The sequence below is a fragment of the Capra hircus genome, chromosome 8, assembly GCF_001704415.2.
Source record: "Capra hircus breed San Clemente chromosome 8, ASM170441v1, whole genome shotgun sequence".
In the NCBI taxonomy this organism is placed as follows: Eukaryota; Metazoa; Chordata; class Mammalia; order Artiodactyla; family Bovidae; genus Capra; species Capra hircus.
In genome coordinates, this window is record NC_030815.1 from 59,590,052 (window position 1) to 59,605,425 (window position 15,374).

Below are 15,374 nucleotides of genomic sequence, written 5' to 3' on the forward strand. Positions count from 1 at the left end.
CTAGGCACTGGAGATACAGCAGGGAACAATTTAAAAATCCCTGCTTTTCCAGAACCCTAATAGGGAGTAATGGACAATAAACAAATAAGATAATTTCTGACAGTGAGAAATGGCTAAAAAGGAAATACAACAGGGTGTTGAGAGCATGACTTGCCCGAGGCACTGGGGCAATCAGAGGTCTTGAGGAGAAGGTGATGCTTGAGTTGATGCCTAGCTGATTTCAGGCAGAAGGAACACAAGACCCCAAGATGTTAATGAACTTGACATGTTTAAGGACCGAAGAAGGTATGACTGGAGCATAGTGAGCAAGGGAGATTGACAAGGGCTGTTCGCTAAGCCCTGACTGGGACTGGCAGAAGAGTATAGTCTGAAAACGTCTCCTGAGAGTGGTTCTGAAACACCTGCCTTATGGGGTTGTGGTCCCCATCCCCTTAAGACTCGCCGAAGTAAATAAATGCGGAAAGGCAAGGAGCAGGAAAACCCAGCCTGATACCATTTCATGTGTGGTGCGATGTGGCAGAGGGAACATTAGTCCCAAAGCCAAACTCTGACTTAGGCAGAATTCTAGCTGTGTCACTTCCTAGTTGTGTGACCTTGGGCAAACGACTTAATCTCTAAATTTCCAATACCCAGGTCTTTTAACAATGGATACTAATTCCTGCTTCAGAGCTGTTGAACCCAGGGTGCAAGTGAGCCACACCCAGGGTTTCAGGTGATTGGGTGGTTATAGCGCCACCTTGTGTTTATTCGGGTGTTGACAGTGCGCGGTGTTTAATTAGAAGCACAGCCCATACGCAAAGACTTTGCCTCTGTGCGGTGTTGTGGAGTGTTGTGTTTAGTTCTGAGACACATGTTTTGTGGGACACTGACTAGAAGATTGGCTGAAAGAACAGGAGAGGACCAACCTTGGGAAACACGCCTCTGTGTGGAGGGAGCAGATATGGACTCTGGGGTTCCAATGCTAGGATCAGTGAAAGAGTATGCCTGGGGTAGATTGGGTGACAGGAAGCTGACTCTGGCCGCAAGTAAAGGAATATTTTATTACGGTTAGATCTGGTCAAGAATGAAATATGTGGGCTGTAGTTGAGGAGGGGACGATGGGTGAAAGCTTGAAGTAAATTAACATCTTGACACTGAAAGTATGTGACTGACTCCAGGCCTTTAGACCTTAGATACAGAGGAGAAGGAAACAGTGACCCACTCCAGTATTCTTGCCTGGAGCATCCCAATGGACAGAGGAGCCTGGCGGGCTACAGTCCTTGGGGGTCACAAAGACTCAGACATAACTAAGTGACTGACGCTTTCACTTTCACAAAGAAAATGGTGGTTCTGTCATTGGCAGAAATGGAAATCATCAGGAGAATGAATGAGGTATTTTAAATAGCAAATTTTAATTGGAAGCAGAAACCTAAAGCAGAATGATCTAGAGATCAAGAGAAAGGTTGAGGCTAAAGCCATGGGTTCAGAAGTCACCTATATGACTGTCTGAATAGAACAACGCACGGAAGAAAGTGTAAAGGCAAATATAAGAAATGGGCCTTAAGATGCACCCACATCTGAAGTCAAGAAAAAGAAGAGAGAGCTAAACAGCCAAGAGACAAGTCAATGTTATGAAAACACCAGGAGAAGATGGGAGAAGCAGTGGTGGCACATTCCACAGAGTCAATTACCCCTACCCTACTCAGCTCCTCCAGCCCAGGTCCTGCCCCTCTCTTACTCTCCCTGGTGAGCATCATCTCCTGACTGCTTCTTTGCTTCCTCTCATGTGATTTCAGTGTTTGATTCCTTCTCCATCCCTGTTGCCGCAGGGGGTGGTGCTGAGAGCCGACCGGTCCTTCGCTACAGCAAGGAGCAGAGGCCAACCACGCTGCCCATCCAGCCGTTCGTGTTCCAGCACCACTTCCCCAAGCAGCTGGCCAAGGCCCGGGCCCTGCACAGCCTTTCCCAGCTCTACAGCCTCTCGGGCTGCAACCGTGCACCGCAGCCTGCCCCCGCAGCTGCCCCCGCTGCTCAAGGCCCAGGCCCAGCTCCTTCAGGGGAGCCACAGGTGCCCACCCACAGGGGTGCCAGGAAAGCCAGGCCTGAGCCAGAGACCTTGCGGCCGTCGCCCCTGGGCAGCTACTCCCCCATCCGGAGTACTGGCCCCTTTGGGCCCAGCACCGACTCTTCGGCCTCCACTTCGTGCTCCCCTCTCCCAGAGCAGGCCACAGCCACAGAAAGCCCACCTCCATGGGGCCTTTCCTGTCCTCCTGCTGTCCGGCCTGCCGTCTCCCAGCAGCTGCAGAAGGAGGATCCGAAGATACTGACCTTGGCTGAGTACCGGCTCCATGGGACAGGAAGTTTGCCTCCTCTGGGCTCCTGGAGATCTAGCCTCAGCCGGGCAGAGAGCCTGGTCCGGGGAGGTGGCGAGGGCAGCATGGCTTCCAGGCCCAGTAATGGTATGAAGCTCACTGCCCATCGCCCTTTCCCACCTAGGCAGTTTACCTCCCCTTTGAATGATTTCCTGTACTCCACATGGGGTCACAGGTTACAGTTTGCCCATCTGTAGCTAATATCCCAACCCTCGGGTTTTATATAGGCCCACTGGGTGGGTATGAAATGCTGTCTTTTAACTATTTCCTGTCTCTTCTGCTAATCTCTCCTGATTTCAGCCAACCATCTATCCCCTCAAGCACTCAAGTGGCGAGAATACAGGAGGAAGAACCCTCTAGGACCCCCTGGTTTGTCAGGGAGCCTAGACCGAAGGCCACAGGATGCTCGGCTGGCCCGAAGGAACCCCATCTTTGAGTTCCCCGGCTCCCTCGGTGCTGCTGGCCATCTGAACTGCCGGCTGAATGGTGTGTGGGCCAGGTCCCCAGAAAACCCAGGGCAGGCTCTGCTACAGCCGGGAGGGAAGGGATCAGTCCCAAAAGAACACATCTCAGAGGACATGAGGCACAGAACTGAGCTGCCACTCAGGGAGACAGTTGCTTGGGACTGATTTTTCTCTTCTTTCCAGGTCAAGTAGTGAAACCGTTACCGCTAACCTGCCCTGACTTCCAAGACCCTTTCTCCTTGACTGAGAAGCCCCCCGCTGAATTTTGCCTGTCCCCAGATGGCAGCTCAGAGGCTGTATCCATTGATGTGCTTCAGAAAAAAGGTGAATATCATTCCTAGCTCAAGACTGAAAATCTGCTGTTACTACCTTTTTATGCCTGTGGCCCAACTATCTAGCCCTTCAGAATATTTCCCTGTCTTAGAACTCCAAGTGCTGGGAGGGAATTAGCACAAGCTTTGGGGCAAGAGGCAGAAGTCTGTACTATGGATCATGAGTATCTGCAAGTGAACAACAGTCATTTATCAGATGCTTAAGACTCAGTCTCCATTCGCTTCCCTCAGGGAGCTATGTGTAGGGAGGGAGACTCCTGTGTGCTATACCAGGGGAGCTCAAGTGCTACAGGACAAGGTGGCTTGGATAAGCCTGATCATAACATCTAATCAGATAAGGACTGACAGAGAACCAGTCTATTTAGCAGAGCCATTTAAATGAGATGATAAGGAGAAGATTGAGCATAACTGTGGGCTGAAGAGAAGGAGCTTGTGAAAGGGAGAAAGATGAAGCTGAAGTCCCTTGCAGAGGCAGAGCAGAGGACTCAGAGCATCGAGAGGGAAGAACCTTAGGCAATAAGGGGAATGGCCACCTTCCTCCAAGATGGAAAGGGAGTATGGGAGGGCAGGTGGGAAGGAGGATAGATGTGATGTAATCCCATCTTTTGGATGGAGAGGGAAGTTGAATTCATTACCAGTGGCCTCTCTTCTCTGAGTGAAGTAGAACCAAGGGCTTGAGAAGAGGGATAAAGATTTGGCATGGCAACCTGAGGGCATAGCAGAGGGTGCTGCAAGGCACACATCAAAGAAGTGCCCTTCCCAGGCCCTAGGTGAACAGCTTTGGAATTTCTCCAACAGCAGCCAATAGCCTGGTTTCTCAAAGTGGAGAGGATGGAGAGTTAGACTGATCCAGGCTTGAAGTACAAGGGCAAGGAAGTGAGTACGTTGAGTGTCTTAATGGAATCATTGGGGTGGGTCTTGGCAGTGAGGTTAAAACAGGAAGGACTTGAGAACTGGGCAAAACCAGGAAGAAGCCAAGGCCTGTGGTATCTATGCAGGGACAGAGAGAGAGAGAGAGAGTGTGTGTGTGTGGGGCGGGGGGGGGGGGCCTCCCCACTGAGGGCCCACTCCCAGCCAGCTTGCTTGGGGACTCACTTAGGGACCTGGTGCATCAAATTCTCACTTGCAGGGCTGGTGAAAGCTGTCAACACTGCTGTGGACCTCATTGTGGCCCATTTTGGCACAAGCCGGGATCCCGGAGTCAAGGTAGGCAAGAGACTGGAGAGCTGAGCTCCGTTCTGCTGACCGTCACCTATCCTGTGCTGCCCCCGTCCCTTGCTCTCCTTCCCCCAGAACTCAGAGCTGGGTCCTCAGGGACGGGGACCACAAGAGAAGTACTGTAAGGACTAAGGCAGTCAGAAAGGACCCAGGTTGCAGGTAATTCCCTGTACTTCCCTGTTGCATCCACAGGCAAAGCTGGGGAACAGTTCTGTGAGCCCCAATGTGGGCCACCTGGTTCTGAAGTACCTGTGCCCTGCGGTGCGGGCTTTGTTGGAGGACGGACTCAAGTCTTTTGTGCTGGACGTCATCATTGGGCAACGTAAGAACACACCGTGGAGTGTGGTGGAGGCCTCCACACAGCTAGGTCAGTGCTGGTGGCAAGGGAAGAAGCCCAAGCTGAATTTTCAGGGTTCCAAAGATGGTGACCTCCGACTCTGGCTTCCTCCCAGGCCCATCCACCAAGGTCTTGCATGGCCTGTACAACAAAGTCAGCCAGTTCCCAGAGCTCACCAGTCACACCATGCGCTTCAACGCCTTCATCCTCGGCCTGCTCAAGTGAGTGTGTGGAAATCTGCAGCCCACCAGCCCCCTCCCCTGGGCCCCAGCACCTCTGAAGAGCCAGCGCCCTAGACTGAGTCAGAAAGGGTGAATCTGCGGGATCTGTGGCCAGGCTCAGGCCCACTTTCTCCCCACCTTGCTACAGCCTCTCTTAGTGGGTCACAGGCTTCCCACCAGACCCATGACTCTGATCACCAATACAGGCTTCTGCTTTTATAAATCTGTAATCTGGCTCATTTGGAAATTAATCTGGTTCTCAGTCTCCATGGGTATTGTAACCCTGAACCTCTCAGTTCCAGCACTGCTTCTGAGTCCTGCTTGACCCAGTCCACCTGGGCACGTATATCATAGTATCCTTCTTTCTCGAGTATGAGCCAGGGTCATCCCCTCTGGCCCCGAGCTGCCCTGTCCTCTCATCAGTAGCTGCCCTGACTTCTTCAGTCATGGGCAAGTCAACTCCATTCTAAGAAGTGATTGGCTTGTGAATCACCCCCGCCTGCATCCCCTCTGAGTTTCTAGAACCATGTAACATGAAACTAGCCCTGCCATAGAAGGGAGATGTTCACCTGTACTTCTGCTGTATGTCTGACCCCCTGTATCTGTCTCCTTTGTACCTCACGGTCTGGCTATAGCCGCACAAGACTCAACTCTTCACCTCTCTCCCTGCAGCATCCGGTCCCTGGAGTTCTGGTTTAATCACCTCTATAACCACGAAGGTAACACTCAGAACCCTGCTCTGTCTTGCCAACTCAATACAGGCCAGTCCTGGGAGGATCAAAAGGGGGCGGCGGCACTGCTGTCTTTGCAGACTCTAGAGGTGGGGAGGAGAACCACACAAGCTTTCATCTCGAGGCTTGGGCTTCTACCCGAGTCCTTTCCCAGCCTCTGCTATGTTAGAGCCTGGGAGCCAGGAGGATACTCAGTCAATCTGGAAGTCAGGGTGGCGAGGAGCTTCTCCTCTGAACTCGAGGTTCCCGCTTAAGCTGATGGAGCGTGTGCACCGCACAACTTCCAGAGGCATTGTTCACACCACAGTGCAGCTCAGTGCACAGTACACAGCCTGCCCAGCAGTATGCGATGGCTCTGCCCAGCGTGCCTTTCCGAGGCCCACCCCAGGCCAGGCTCTGCTTCTCTATGTGGCTCAGTCCCTCTCTCTTTCTCCCCTAGATATCATCCAGACCCACTACCAGCCGTGGGGCTTTCTGAATGCAGCGCATACAGTGTGCCCTGGCCTCTTTGAGGAGCTGCTGCTGCTGCTCCAACCCTTGGCCCTCCTGCCCTTCAGCCTAGACCTGCTGTTCCAACACCGGCTGCTGCAGAGCGGCCAGCAGCAGCGGCAGCACAAGGAATTGCTGCGAGTGTCCCAAGACCTGCTATTGTCCGCCCACTCGACCCTGCAGCTGGCCCGCTCCCGCGGCCAGGACGGCCCCGGAGATGTGGACAGGGCGGCCCCTGGGGAGCGGGTGAAGGGTGTGGGTGCCCCAGAAGGTGGAGAAGAGGAGGAGGAAGAGGGGGAGACAGAGGCGGCCGGGAGCTCAGGGCGCGGCAGATGGGCCCGAAGTGGGCAGGCTGGCTGGTGGTACCAGCTCATGCAGAGCTCCCAGGTCTACATCGACGGCTCCAGCGAGGGCTCTAGGTTCCCCCGAGGTAGCAGCACTGGTAGCAGCAGCGAGAAAAAGAAAGGCGCAGGAGGCGTGGGGCCACCCCCCCGAGAGGGAGTCGTGGAGGGAGCGGAGGCCTGCCCTGCCCCTGAGGAGACCCTCGGCCGGGAGAGGGGCTGGCCTTTCTGGATGGGGAGCCCCCCTGATTCTGTACTGGCGGAGCTGAGGCGGAGCCGGGAGAGGGAGGGGTCTGCTGCCCCCACAGCCGAAAATGAGGAAGGAGCATCTGAACCTTCACCAGGGGGCATCAAGTGGGGACACCTCTTTGGGTCCCGGAAGGCTCAGCGGGAGGCCCGACCCACAAATAGGTAAGAGGTGGCCCCTGGTGGGGACTAGGGAGTGGAGAGCCTGCTCTAAAACTGGCACAGATGAAGCCAGAGCCCTGGCCACTGTCCCCTAGGCTGCCCTCGGACTGGCTCAGCCTGGACAAGTCTGTGTTCCAGCTCGTGGCGCAAACAGTGGGTGCCCGCCGGGAGCCAGAGCCCAAGGACTGTCTGCAGGAGCCACCCTCTCCAGGCCTGCCTTCCAAGCCTCCATGGTGAGACAGGGAGACCGGAGGGTTGAGGGGCTGAGGCTGGCTCGGGATGGGCTTTCTCTGACCTCCATTTGTTGTCTCCCCAGTGAGGTGAAGGCGCTGTGCCACCATCTGGCCACAGGCCCTGGACAGCTGAGCTTCCGCAAGGGAGACACCCTGCGGGTGCTGGGGCCAGCCGGGGCGGACTGGCTGCGCTGCAGCCGCGGCTCAGACACCGGCCTGGTGCCCCTGGCCTACGTGACTCTGACCCCAACTCCAAGTCCAAGCCCTGGAAGCAGCCAGAACTGAGGCCCTGTGCATGCTGGTGGCCTCAGGGACCCTCACAGCCCCCAGGCTCATCGCCTAAGAGTGCTTCCCAAGCCGTCTGGCCTGGTTACAGAGAGTAGACCGAGAGCTGGGGGCCACATATCCCTGTGCTCAGTATTAATTACTCCCCATTACCTGTCCCAGTGACCTCGTCAGGCCTTCCCCCAGGAGAGGAGGGAAGGGATGCAGCACTGGGCTGCCAGAGTCTCCCCAGCCAATCTGGCCAGTCCTCCCATGGGTGCAGACAGGTACTTCCCTGTGGAGGGAGGTGACCAGAAGGCCCACTTGCAGGGTTCCCTCAGCCAGGTGGTGAGGAGGTTGTGTGACAGTATTGGGGCCAGTTCCCTAAGCCCCCAGCTGTAAATAGGCTGTGGCCAGTGCCTGGCGGTCAAGGAGGGAGGAGGAGCCCAGGCTTCTGTTTATGTATTTATTTATTTATTTATTACACCTATTAATAAAAAAGGTGCTCGGCCTCCAAACTGTTCTCTCTTTGTGCTTCCTCCTGCCAACCCGCCTTTCTTCTTTCCAAAAGGATGGCTGGGATAGGATGACAAGGGAAGAGAGAACTTAAATGCCAGGTACCTACACCAGGAGCTGCTTCTGGAGGGCGCTGAGAGCCAGAGCATCCTGGGTGAGATGCCCATACGTGCGGCCGAACTGGAACTTATACCCTGTGTGGCCAAAAGAGTCTGTCATCTGTAGCCAGAGGCACAGAAAAGTTATTTCTCAGCCAGTTACCCAGAACCTCCAAGTTATCCTCCAAACTCTGGTCCTCACTCCCCACTAGGAGCTATGTCAGTTCCTTTTCTGCCAGTGATAAAGCCAAACCTCACGATCCAAGGACCCCTCCCTGTATCTACTAGTTCCCATCCCCCAAACCACCTCCATCTATCACTCACTCACACTCACACACTCACACACACACACACACACACACACACACACACACACACACAAATATCCCAGTCCCCAAAGCCTCCCTCCTGGGCCATGCTCACCTGGGACATAGCCCCCGTATTTAGGTAAAAGGCCCAGGCGCTGAGGGTAGGTCCGGGACAGTGCGGGGAGATGCTTAGGATCCTTCTGGGACCTGCCCGGTGACTTCATCTTTCCAAACTCCTGCAGCGCCTGGTTGCTGAGCACAGGAAAGCTGGAGCCGAAGAGGAAGCGAGCACGGGGCACATAACCAGTGAAGCCTGGGGGGCGGGAACACTCAGTCGGTACCTTCTGGGCACATCCCCAGGCCTCTGGTCATTGCCCACATCCTCTCACCTGACATGAAGAACTTGCCAGGGTCTCTGTCATCCATGGAATAAGGCGAAGCCTTGTGAGGAGATTGATAGAGGAGAAACGGCAAACAAATTCAGCCCCTGGGTTATAGCACAAGCTCCCAGGGCAGTGGGGCTGGTGGCCTGGCCCTGCACCCACAGCCAGCCTACACATGGCCGCCGCAGGCCCGGCCGCACAGAGGCAGGGGCTCCCCGCTCCCACCGCTGGGTCCTGCCTCAGCCTTCTCCATCTCACTTGTTCCGCCTCCTGCCCCAGCTCCGGCTCCTTTTCTGCCTCCAGCTCTGCCCCCGGCTTTGGCTCTTGGTCTTTCTCCACGTCTTTTTCTCCCTTGGCCTCTTTGGGCAGCTCCTGACTCCCCTGTCCTCCACTCCACTGAGTAAAACCATTCAGAGCCTCAGCCCAGACCTGGCTGCAGTTCTTGGCAAAGATGAACTGTGCCTGTGGCACAAAACCTAGGTGGGCAGGGGACAAAGGAGATGCATTAGAGCGTGGGGCCCGTGTTCTGGGATGGGGGACCCTGTTCATACCCGTATCCGAACCTGTGTACCCGGGGACCATGCTGGAGCTGAGCCTTTCGTGTCCACGCCTGACAGGCAGGCTTCTCCTGCGAGGCTCGGGGGATCTTGGAGGCCGAATGGGAGGCAGAAGTGTGCGGTGGGCGGGGGGCCAGGCGAGGCCAGGAGAGCCTCGAAGTAGCTGCCCAGTCATCTCTCCGTAGGTCTGGCCCATGCTGAACCGAAGTAGTGGGCAGTGTCCAGTGTACCTGCAGCACAAGTCTCACCTGCTCACCTCCAGAGTCCCCCTGCCTCACCATCCCCAGACAGAGGAGCAGAGACCGCTGAGCCCCTGATCATTTCTGGACTCTGCTGTGTGTATATTTGGAGCAGGCATTTCTTAGTACTGTGTCTGGGTTTTCAACCTTCCCCTCGGCTGTTACCCTGTTGCCATGGAGAGTACAACACAAAGCTTCACAGCAGGCCCGGTTCCTACTATTCCTTTGCTTTTCCTTTTCCATGCAACATCATAGATAACCCATCCATAAGCCGCCCATACCACAATGTCCACTTGGCCCCCAAGGCCGAGGTGGCACAACTCTATATCCTTATTACCTCTCCTCCCAGAAGCAAACGGGTATGCTCTTACCCTGGGATATAATGAGGGTTCTGGGGGTTCAGTCCTGGTATGAAGGTGCTGGCCATAGCCATGGGGACCCTGGCAGTTCCTTTTGTTTCTCCTTGAGCTCAGCCTCTGGGCTGTGTGTACTAACTGTGTCCAGGGCTGGGAGGCTGAGCCAGCGGCAGGAGGCGGGGCTCAGAGGGGAGAGGGGGCGGGAGCCCTGGTGTGATGACGGCCAGGGCCAAGACCAGCAGACCAGGAGAGCAGAGGCTCGCTGGTCTGTCTGCTCCTGAACAAATGCAGTCCTGCCACCTGGGGGCAGGGAGAAGGCTGAGTACAGACAGCCTCCCCGCTGCAGGACGGAAGGAAGCCCTTGAGTGGGAGGCAGGGGAGCAAAACCTGATAGATCCATTGCGCCATTCCTAAGCCCCTCTCTGAGCACCTGTCTGAGGAGATGTGGATTCTCCTCTCTCTCAGTCTTGGTGGAAGGTGATTTCCTAGGAAAGCCCAGAGGGGAGGTGATAGGGGATAAAGGAACCAAAAGACCTCTAAGCAGTGACATTTAGTACCTCTGAAGCCTCCTATCCTCATTTATAAAATGCAGGTACTACTACTCACCCTGCCACTGTTGCGAGCCTCAGATTAATGTATACAAACATGCTTTGTAACAATAAAAACCATGAAGCCAGAGTGGTGGGGTAGGAGAAAGGGCATAGGTGTGAGGTCAGGCAGCCACGAGCTCCTAATAGTTAGCGGCCTTTAACTGTAAGCAGGTGGCTCCCTCTGAACCTAAAATCCCTAAACTCTTAACAGGAAAGCAAAAATAGTCTAGCCTACCAAGATGCTGTTAAGAATACAGTCAGTCACCGCGGCACTGTTGACAATAGCCAGGACATGGAAGCAACCTAGATGTCCATCAGCAGATGAATGGATAAGACAGCTGTGGTACACACACATGATGGAATATTACTCAGCCATAAAAAAGAATGCATTTGAATCAGTTCTAATGAGGTGGATGAAACTGGAGTCTATTATACAGAGTAAAGTCAGTCAGAAAGAAAAATACTGATACAGTGTACTAACACATATATATGGAATTCAGAAAGATGGTAATGATGACCCTATGAGAGAGCAAAAGACACAGATGTAAAGAACAGTCTTTTGGACTCTGTGGGAGAAGGTGAAGGTGGGATGATTTGAGAGAATAGCACTGAAACATGTATATTATCATATGTGAAATAGATCGCCAGTCCAGGTTTGATGCATGAGACAGGGTGCTCAGGGTTGGTGCACCGGGATGACCCTGAGGGATGGGATGGGGAGGGAAGTAGGAGGGGGGCTCAGGTTGGGGAACACATGTACACCCGTGGCTGATTCATGTCAATGTATGGTAAAAACCACTACAATATTGTAAAGTAATGAGCCTCCAATTAAATTAATTTAAAAAAAAGAACACAGATAGTGTGTGTGAAAAGACTTACCCCATCACCTGGCACACAGCTTCTAAAACTTAATTTCATTTCCAATTGTTTAGTATTATCTCTAAATTTCTAATACAAAGGGGAGATCAGTGAATGGTTAGTAAATTCAGTGGATACAGGTTTCCTCAATGTGGGAGTTCAGGGGAAGGAGATATGAAGGTAATGTTAAAACTAGGAGGCAAATTAGAATTTGTTACCAAAACCATTCAGATTCTAAGAGAAGTATAGACCAAGAAAAAGAGATCTGGGGGATGCTACCTTTCCAGAAGGCAGAACCTCTGCCCTCCTCCCCTCCCTGCCCCCACGGCCAGTGCCAGGGCTGACGAAGCACGTGTCACTGACTTCTTCGGCTTGCACAAGAGCACTGGGCACCAAAGAATAAATTTCACGTTCCTCACTGTTCTGCCAAGGACAACCTTGGTATGTGTCATGAGAGCTAGAACTGTAGGGGGCGTGGCTCACAGGAAGTATGCTGGAGTGAGGGAGGGAGCTGAAGGCAGAGCCTAGAATAGCAGAAGTATGTCAAGGCTAACAACCTGGATTCTGTAACAGACACTGTTGGTTGCACACTTCATACCTATTCCCTACCCCCATCTCCCTTCTTCCTAACAGGACTTCAATTTTGTTCTGCCAAGCAGTCAGGAGCTTCAGGGAAGCTCAGAACCAGCCATAGGAATGCGTCTTGATTAGTCTAAGCCCATCATAGTGGTCCCGTTTCCCTTGCCAATGACTGGTTAGGTTTGGGCTTGTGGCAATCTGAACAATATGAGAGCAAGTCTGCTGGGATGAAGGAGGGTCCTAGGGAAAGTTTCTTTGCTCTTAAAAAAGATGCACAACAAATTAGAGAAAGAGAGATGGACAAAAAGGAATGTCTTTTCCTGCCTTGAGAAATTCTGTGAATATGATGTTGGAACTTTGGCAGGAATCATAAATCTTGCGGAAAGCTAAGCTAACCTCCAGATAAAGCCTTAATCCATCCAGGGTGGATGGTAGAATAGAAAGGCCTAGATCCTTGATGGTAATGTAGAGTCTCAGAATTAACCATCCTTCTTATGAAGTGATTTCATTATTGTTAAGGCCACTTCCAACTTCTCTTTCACTTAGAGTCAAAGGTATCATAATATAAAACAAAACGAAAACACTAGTTCAAATCCTAGTCACTAGAGATACAGACCCTGGCTAAATTCATTTCATCAGACCCCAGTATTCTCATCTATAAAATGGTAAGCTAATGTTACTACCTCATTGAGTAGGATAAGGTAGCTGAATCATGCATAATGAAGAAGAATCAGCAAAAGAGCCCCAGAAGGAACCAATAAAATAGGAGAATCAAAAAACTAAAGGAAGGGGAATTCCCTGGTGGTCCAGTGATTAGGATTCTGAGCTCTCACTGCTAAGGGCTTGGGTTCTACCCCTGGTTGAGGGGCTAAGATCATGCAAGTGCACCCCCTACCCCCACAAAAAAAAAAAAAAGGAACTAAATGAAGAAAGTAATTCAAGATGTGATAATGGTATTATGGTTACATAGAAAATTACCTTGGAAGATAACACTAATGAAGTGTCATAATGCCTGCAATGTACTTTCAAATGGTACAATAAAAAATCATACTAAATAGTACAGTATAACCATACTATATCAAATACCACACCATACAATTTTTTATCAGAGAGAGACAGAACAAACATAACAAAATAACAATTGTTGAATTGAGCTGAGGGTTATTCAGTTATTCAGACTTTCCTGGTGGCTCAGCGGTAAAGAATCCACTTGCAATGCAGAAGTTGCTGGAGACGCAGGTTTGATCCCTGGGTTGGGAAGGTCCCCTGGAGGAGGGCATGGCAACACACTCCAGTATTCTTGACCGAAGAATCCCCATGGACAGAGGAACCTGGCAGGCTACAGTCCATGGGGTAGAAAAGAGTCAGACACGACTGAAGCAACTTAGCATGCACATACAGATGTTCACTGTGTATTCCTTCAGCTTTTCTGCATGTTTGGAATTTTTTCAAAATAAAGAGATAGTGGAAGAGACTATTTTAAAAGGAATAGGATATGAATATATCCATTTAACTGCTCTTCCTAAGGGTCACACAAAAATTACCCATATTGAGGTTTCTAAATACCATTTCCAATGAAAAGGAATCATGAATCACTGGAAAAAATAACTGATAGCAGCTCCAGTCTAGCAATTCACAAAATGAGACTAGAACATTTTATTATATCAAAGAGCAAGAAACCTTAAGAGTCATGTCAAAAGGACTCAGAAGCCAGCTTGAATGTGTCCAGTGGCCAAAATAGGACAGTTTAAAACTCAAAAACTTTTTTTAATTGCCAGTGATTAAGACATATCATATATGTATTAAATTATGAGTTTATGATGATACTACAAAAAACACCTCATTGGCCACTGTTGGAGGATGCTAGAGAACCAACTCACTACTTTAAAAGCTGGTAAAATAAAACAGAAACAAGCTTTTTTATTTTTTTATTTTTTTTGCCTTTCCCATATGAATATGTCTCTGAGTAACAAGTAGTTTAATAAGGAAAAGTTCTCAATCAGGAACAATTTTGCCCCCAGGGGGACAATGTCTAAATGACATTTTAGTGATTACAACTGGAGGAACTGCTACTGACATTCAGTGGGTCGAGGACAGGGATGCTGCTAAACATCCCTACAATGCACCAGGACAGCCTCCTACTATAAAGAACCTCTACAGTCCAAAATGTCAATAACAGCAATTTTCCTCCAATTAAAAAATAAACTAATTTTTTAAAATATCAATAGTGCCACATTTGAGAAACCCATCACAAAGACCACCACTGTATCTGTGTGTCTGCTCAGTCACTCAGTCAAGTCTGTCTCTTTGGGACCCCATGGACTGTAGCCCGCCAGGCTCCTCTGTCCTTGGGATTCTCCAGGCACGAATTCTAGAGTGGGTTGCCATGCCCTCCTCCAGGGGATCTTCCCAATCCAGAGATCAAACCCAGGTCTCCCACATTGCAGGCAATTCTTTACCATCCGAGCCACGAGGGAAGTCCAACACTGTATATACATCATGATAAAAGTGTTAAAACCACCTACAAATTAGTTTTGCCAAAATAATAAAATATAAATCTAATTGTCTCTACACCTTTACTGGAAATACAGGGGACTGAAGAACATGCTAAAAGCTTAGCAAAATTCAGATTCTGAGAAACTCCATAAGGACAAATGACCCGGTTTCTTAAAAAAAATGGAGGAGGGGAGATAATGGACGGAGTTAAAGGTTTAAGAGACATCAGCCTCAAAGTATGGACCTTATTTAGATTTTGATTCAAATTAACAATTTGGGGAACTTCCCTGGTGGTCCAGTGGCTAAGACTCTGCACTCCCAATGCAGGGGGCCCAAGTTTGATTCCTAATCAAGGAACTAGATTCCACATGCTGCAACTAAAAACACGGCACACCTCAATGAAGACTGAAGATCCTGAGTGCCACAACCAAGACCTGGCACAGCCAAATAAATAAATATTTTTTTAAAAAAACTAAAGTAATTCAATGAGGAAAATATGAAAAGCTAGATGCTTGATGGTATTAAGTAATTTTTTTTTTAAGTATGACATAGTACTGTGATTTTGTTTTAAAGAAGAATCCTTATCTTTTAGAGGTAACACACTGAAATATTTATTGATAAAAAGACAATGTCAGAAATATGCACCAAATAACTAGGTGGGGGAGAAAAGCAGTAGTATAGATAAAACAAGATTGTCCATGAACTGATTACTGGAGAATCACCGGCATAGAAGATACAAAAAAGCAGATATTTTCACTTCTACCCAGTCATTTATGGCAACAGTATAACTGAGGCATGGGTAAGTGATTTTGAACAATGTTTCGCCAACAAAATGGTCTTACCCAAGGTAAATAAGGGTTCATTGTTCTATTCCTTCTTTTTTTTCACATTTGAATTTTCCACCTTAAAAAGTTTGAAAAATGACAACAAAAGGATCTTCTAGCAGCCCAGTTCAAGGAACATTTCAAGCTCATCTTAGCACACCTCTCTGCACTATTTAATACT

At 50.4% G+C, this 15,374-nt stretch overlaps 2 protein-coding genes across 9 annotated transcripts in view; one reads left to right on the forward strand and one right to left on the reverse strand.

Annotated features, from left to right (window-relative positions):
- RUSC2 (RUN and SH3 domain containing 2) overlaps window positions 1-7,907 on the forward strand; it is a 63,625-nt gene extending 55,718 nt beyond the window's left edge. For 5 of the 7 annotated variants that reach the window (XM_018052123.1, XM_018052126.1, XM_018052128.1 and 2 more), the window contains 10 exons: window positions 1,776-2,438; window positions 2,652-2,837; window positions 2,999-3,139; window positions 4,277-4,353; window positions 4,558-4,732; window positions 4,818-4,923; window positions 5,596-5,642; window positions 6,094-6,895; window positions 6,988-7,125; window positions 7,209-7,907. In XM_018052123.1, the coding sequence (XP_017907612.1) occupies window positions 1,776-2,438; window positions 2,652-2,837; window positions 2,999-3,139; window positions 4,277-4,353; window positions 4,558-4,732; window positions 4,818-4,923; window positions 5,596-5,642; window positions 6,094-6,895; window positions 6,988-7,125; window positions 7,209-7,410 (2,537 nt within the window). In that variant the 3' untranslated portion in view covers window positions 7,411-7,907. The remainder of the gene's footprint in view (window positions 1-1,775; window positions 2,439-2,651; window positions 2,838-2,998; window positions 3,140-4,276; window positions 4,354-4,557; window positions 4,733-4,817; window positions 4,924-5,595; window positions 5,643-6,093; window positions 6,896-6,987; window positions 7,126-7,208) is intronic. The other 2 variants (XM_018052129.1, XM_018052130.1) reach the window with 1 other exon arrangement.
- Window positions 7,842-10,784, reverse strand: FAM166B (family with sequence similarity 166 member B). Of its 2 annotated transcripts, XM_005683833.3 has the most exons (6): window positions 9,862-10,784; window positions 9,258-9,481; window positions 8,953-9,170; window positions 8,701-8,752; window positions 8,427-8,624; window positions 7,842-8,099 (listed from the first exon to the last, which is right to left on the reverse strand). In XM_005683833.3, exons 1-6 carry the CDS (start codon window positions 9,921-9,923, stop codon window positions 8,011-8,013), a joined length of 843 nt encoding a protein of 280 aa, XP_005683890.2. In that variant the 5' UTR covers window positions 9,924-10,784; the 3' UTR covers window positions 7,842-8,010. The 2 variants fall into 2 exon arrangements, with proteins under 2 accessions (XP_005683890.2, XP_017907620.1); XM_018052131.1 differs by having other exon boundaries at window positions 8,002-8,624.

What these genes read in the sequence shown, in the direction of transcription:
- FAM166B (XM_018052131.1), bottom strand. Translation starts at nt 9,923, where the DNA reads ATGGCTATGGCCAGCACCTTCATACCAGGACTGAACCCCCAGAACCCT. An exon ending in CATGGTCCCCGGGTACACAG is followed by an intron (nt 9,171 to 9,257) that starts GTTCGGATACGG and finishes CTGCCCACCTAG; the next exon opens with GTTTTGTGCCACAGGCACAG. An exon ending in TGGCAAGTTCTTCATGTCAG is followed by an intron (nt 8,625 to 8,700) that starts GTGAGAGGATGT and finishes CCCGCCCCCCAG; the next exon opens with GCTTCACTGGTTATGTGCCC.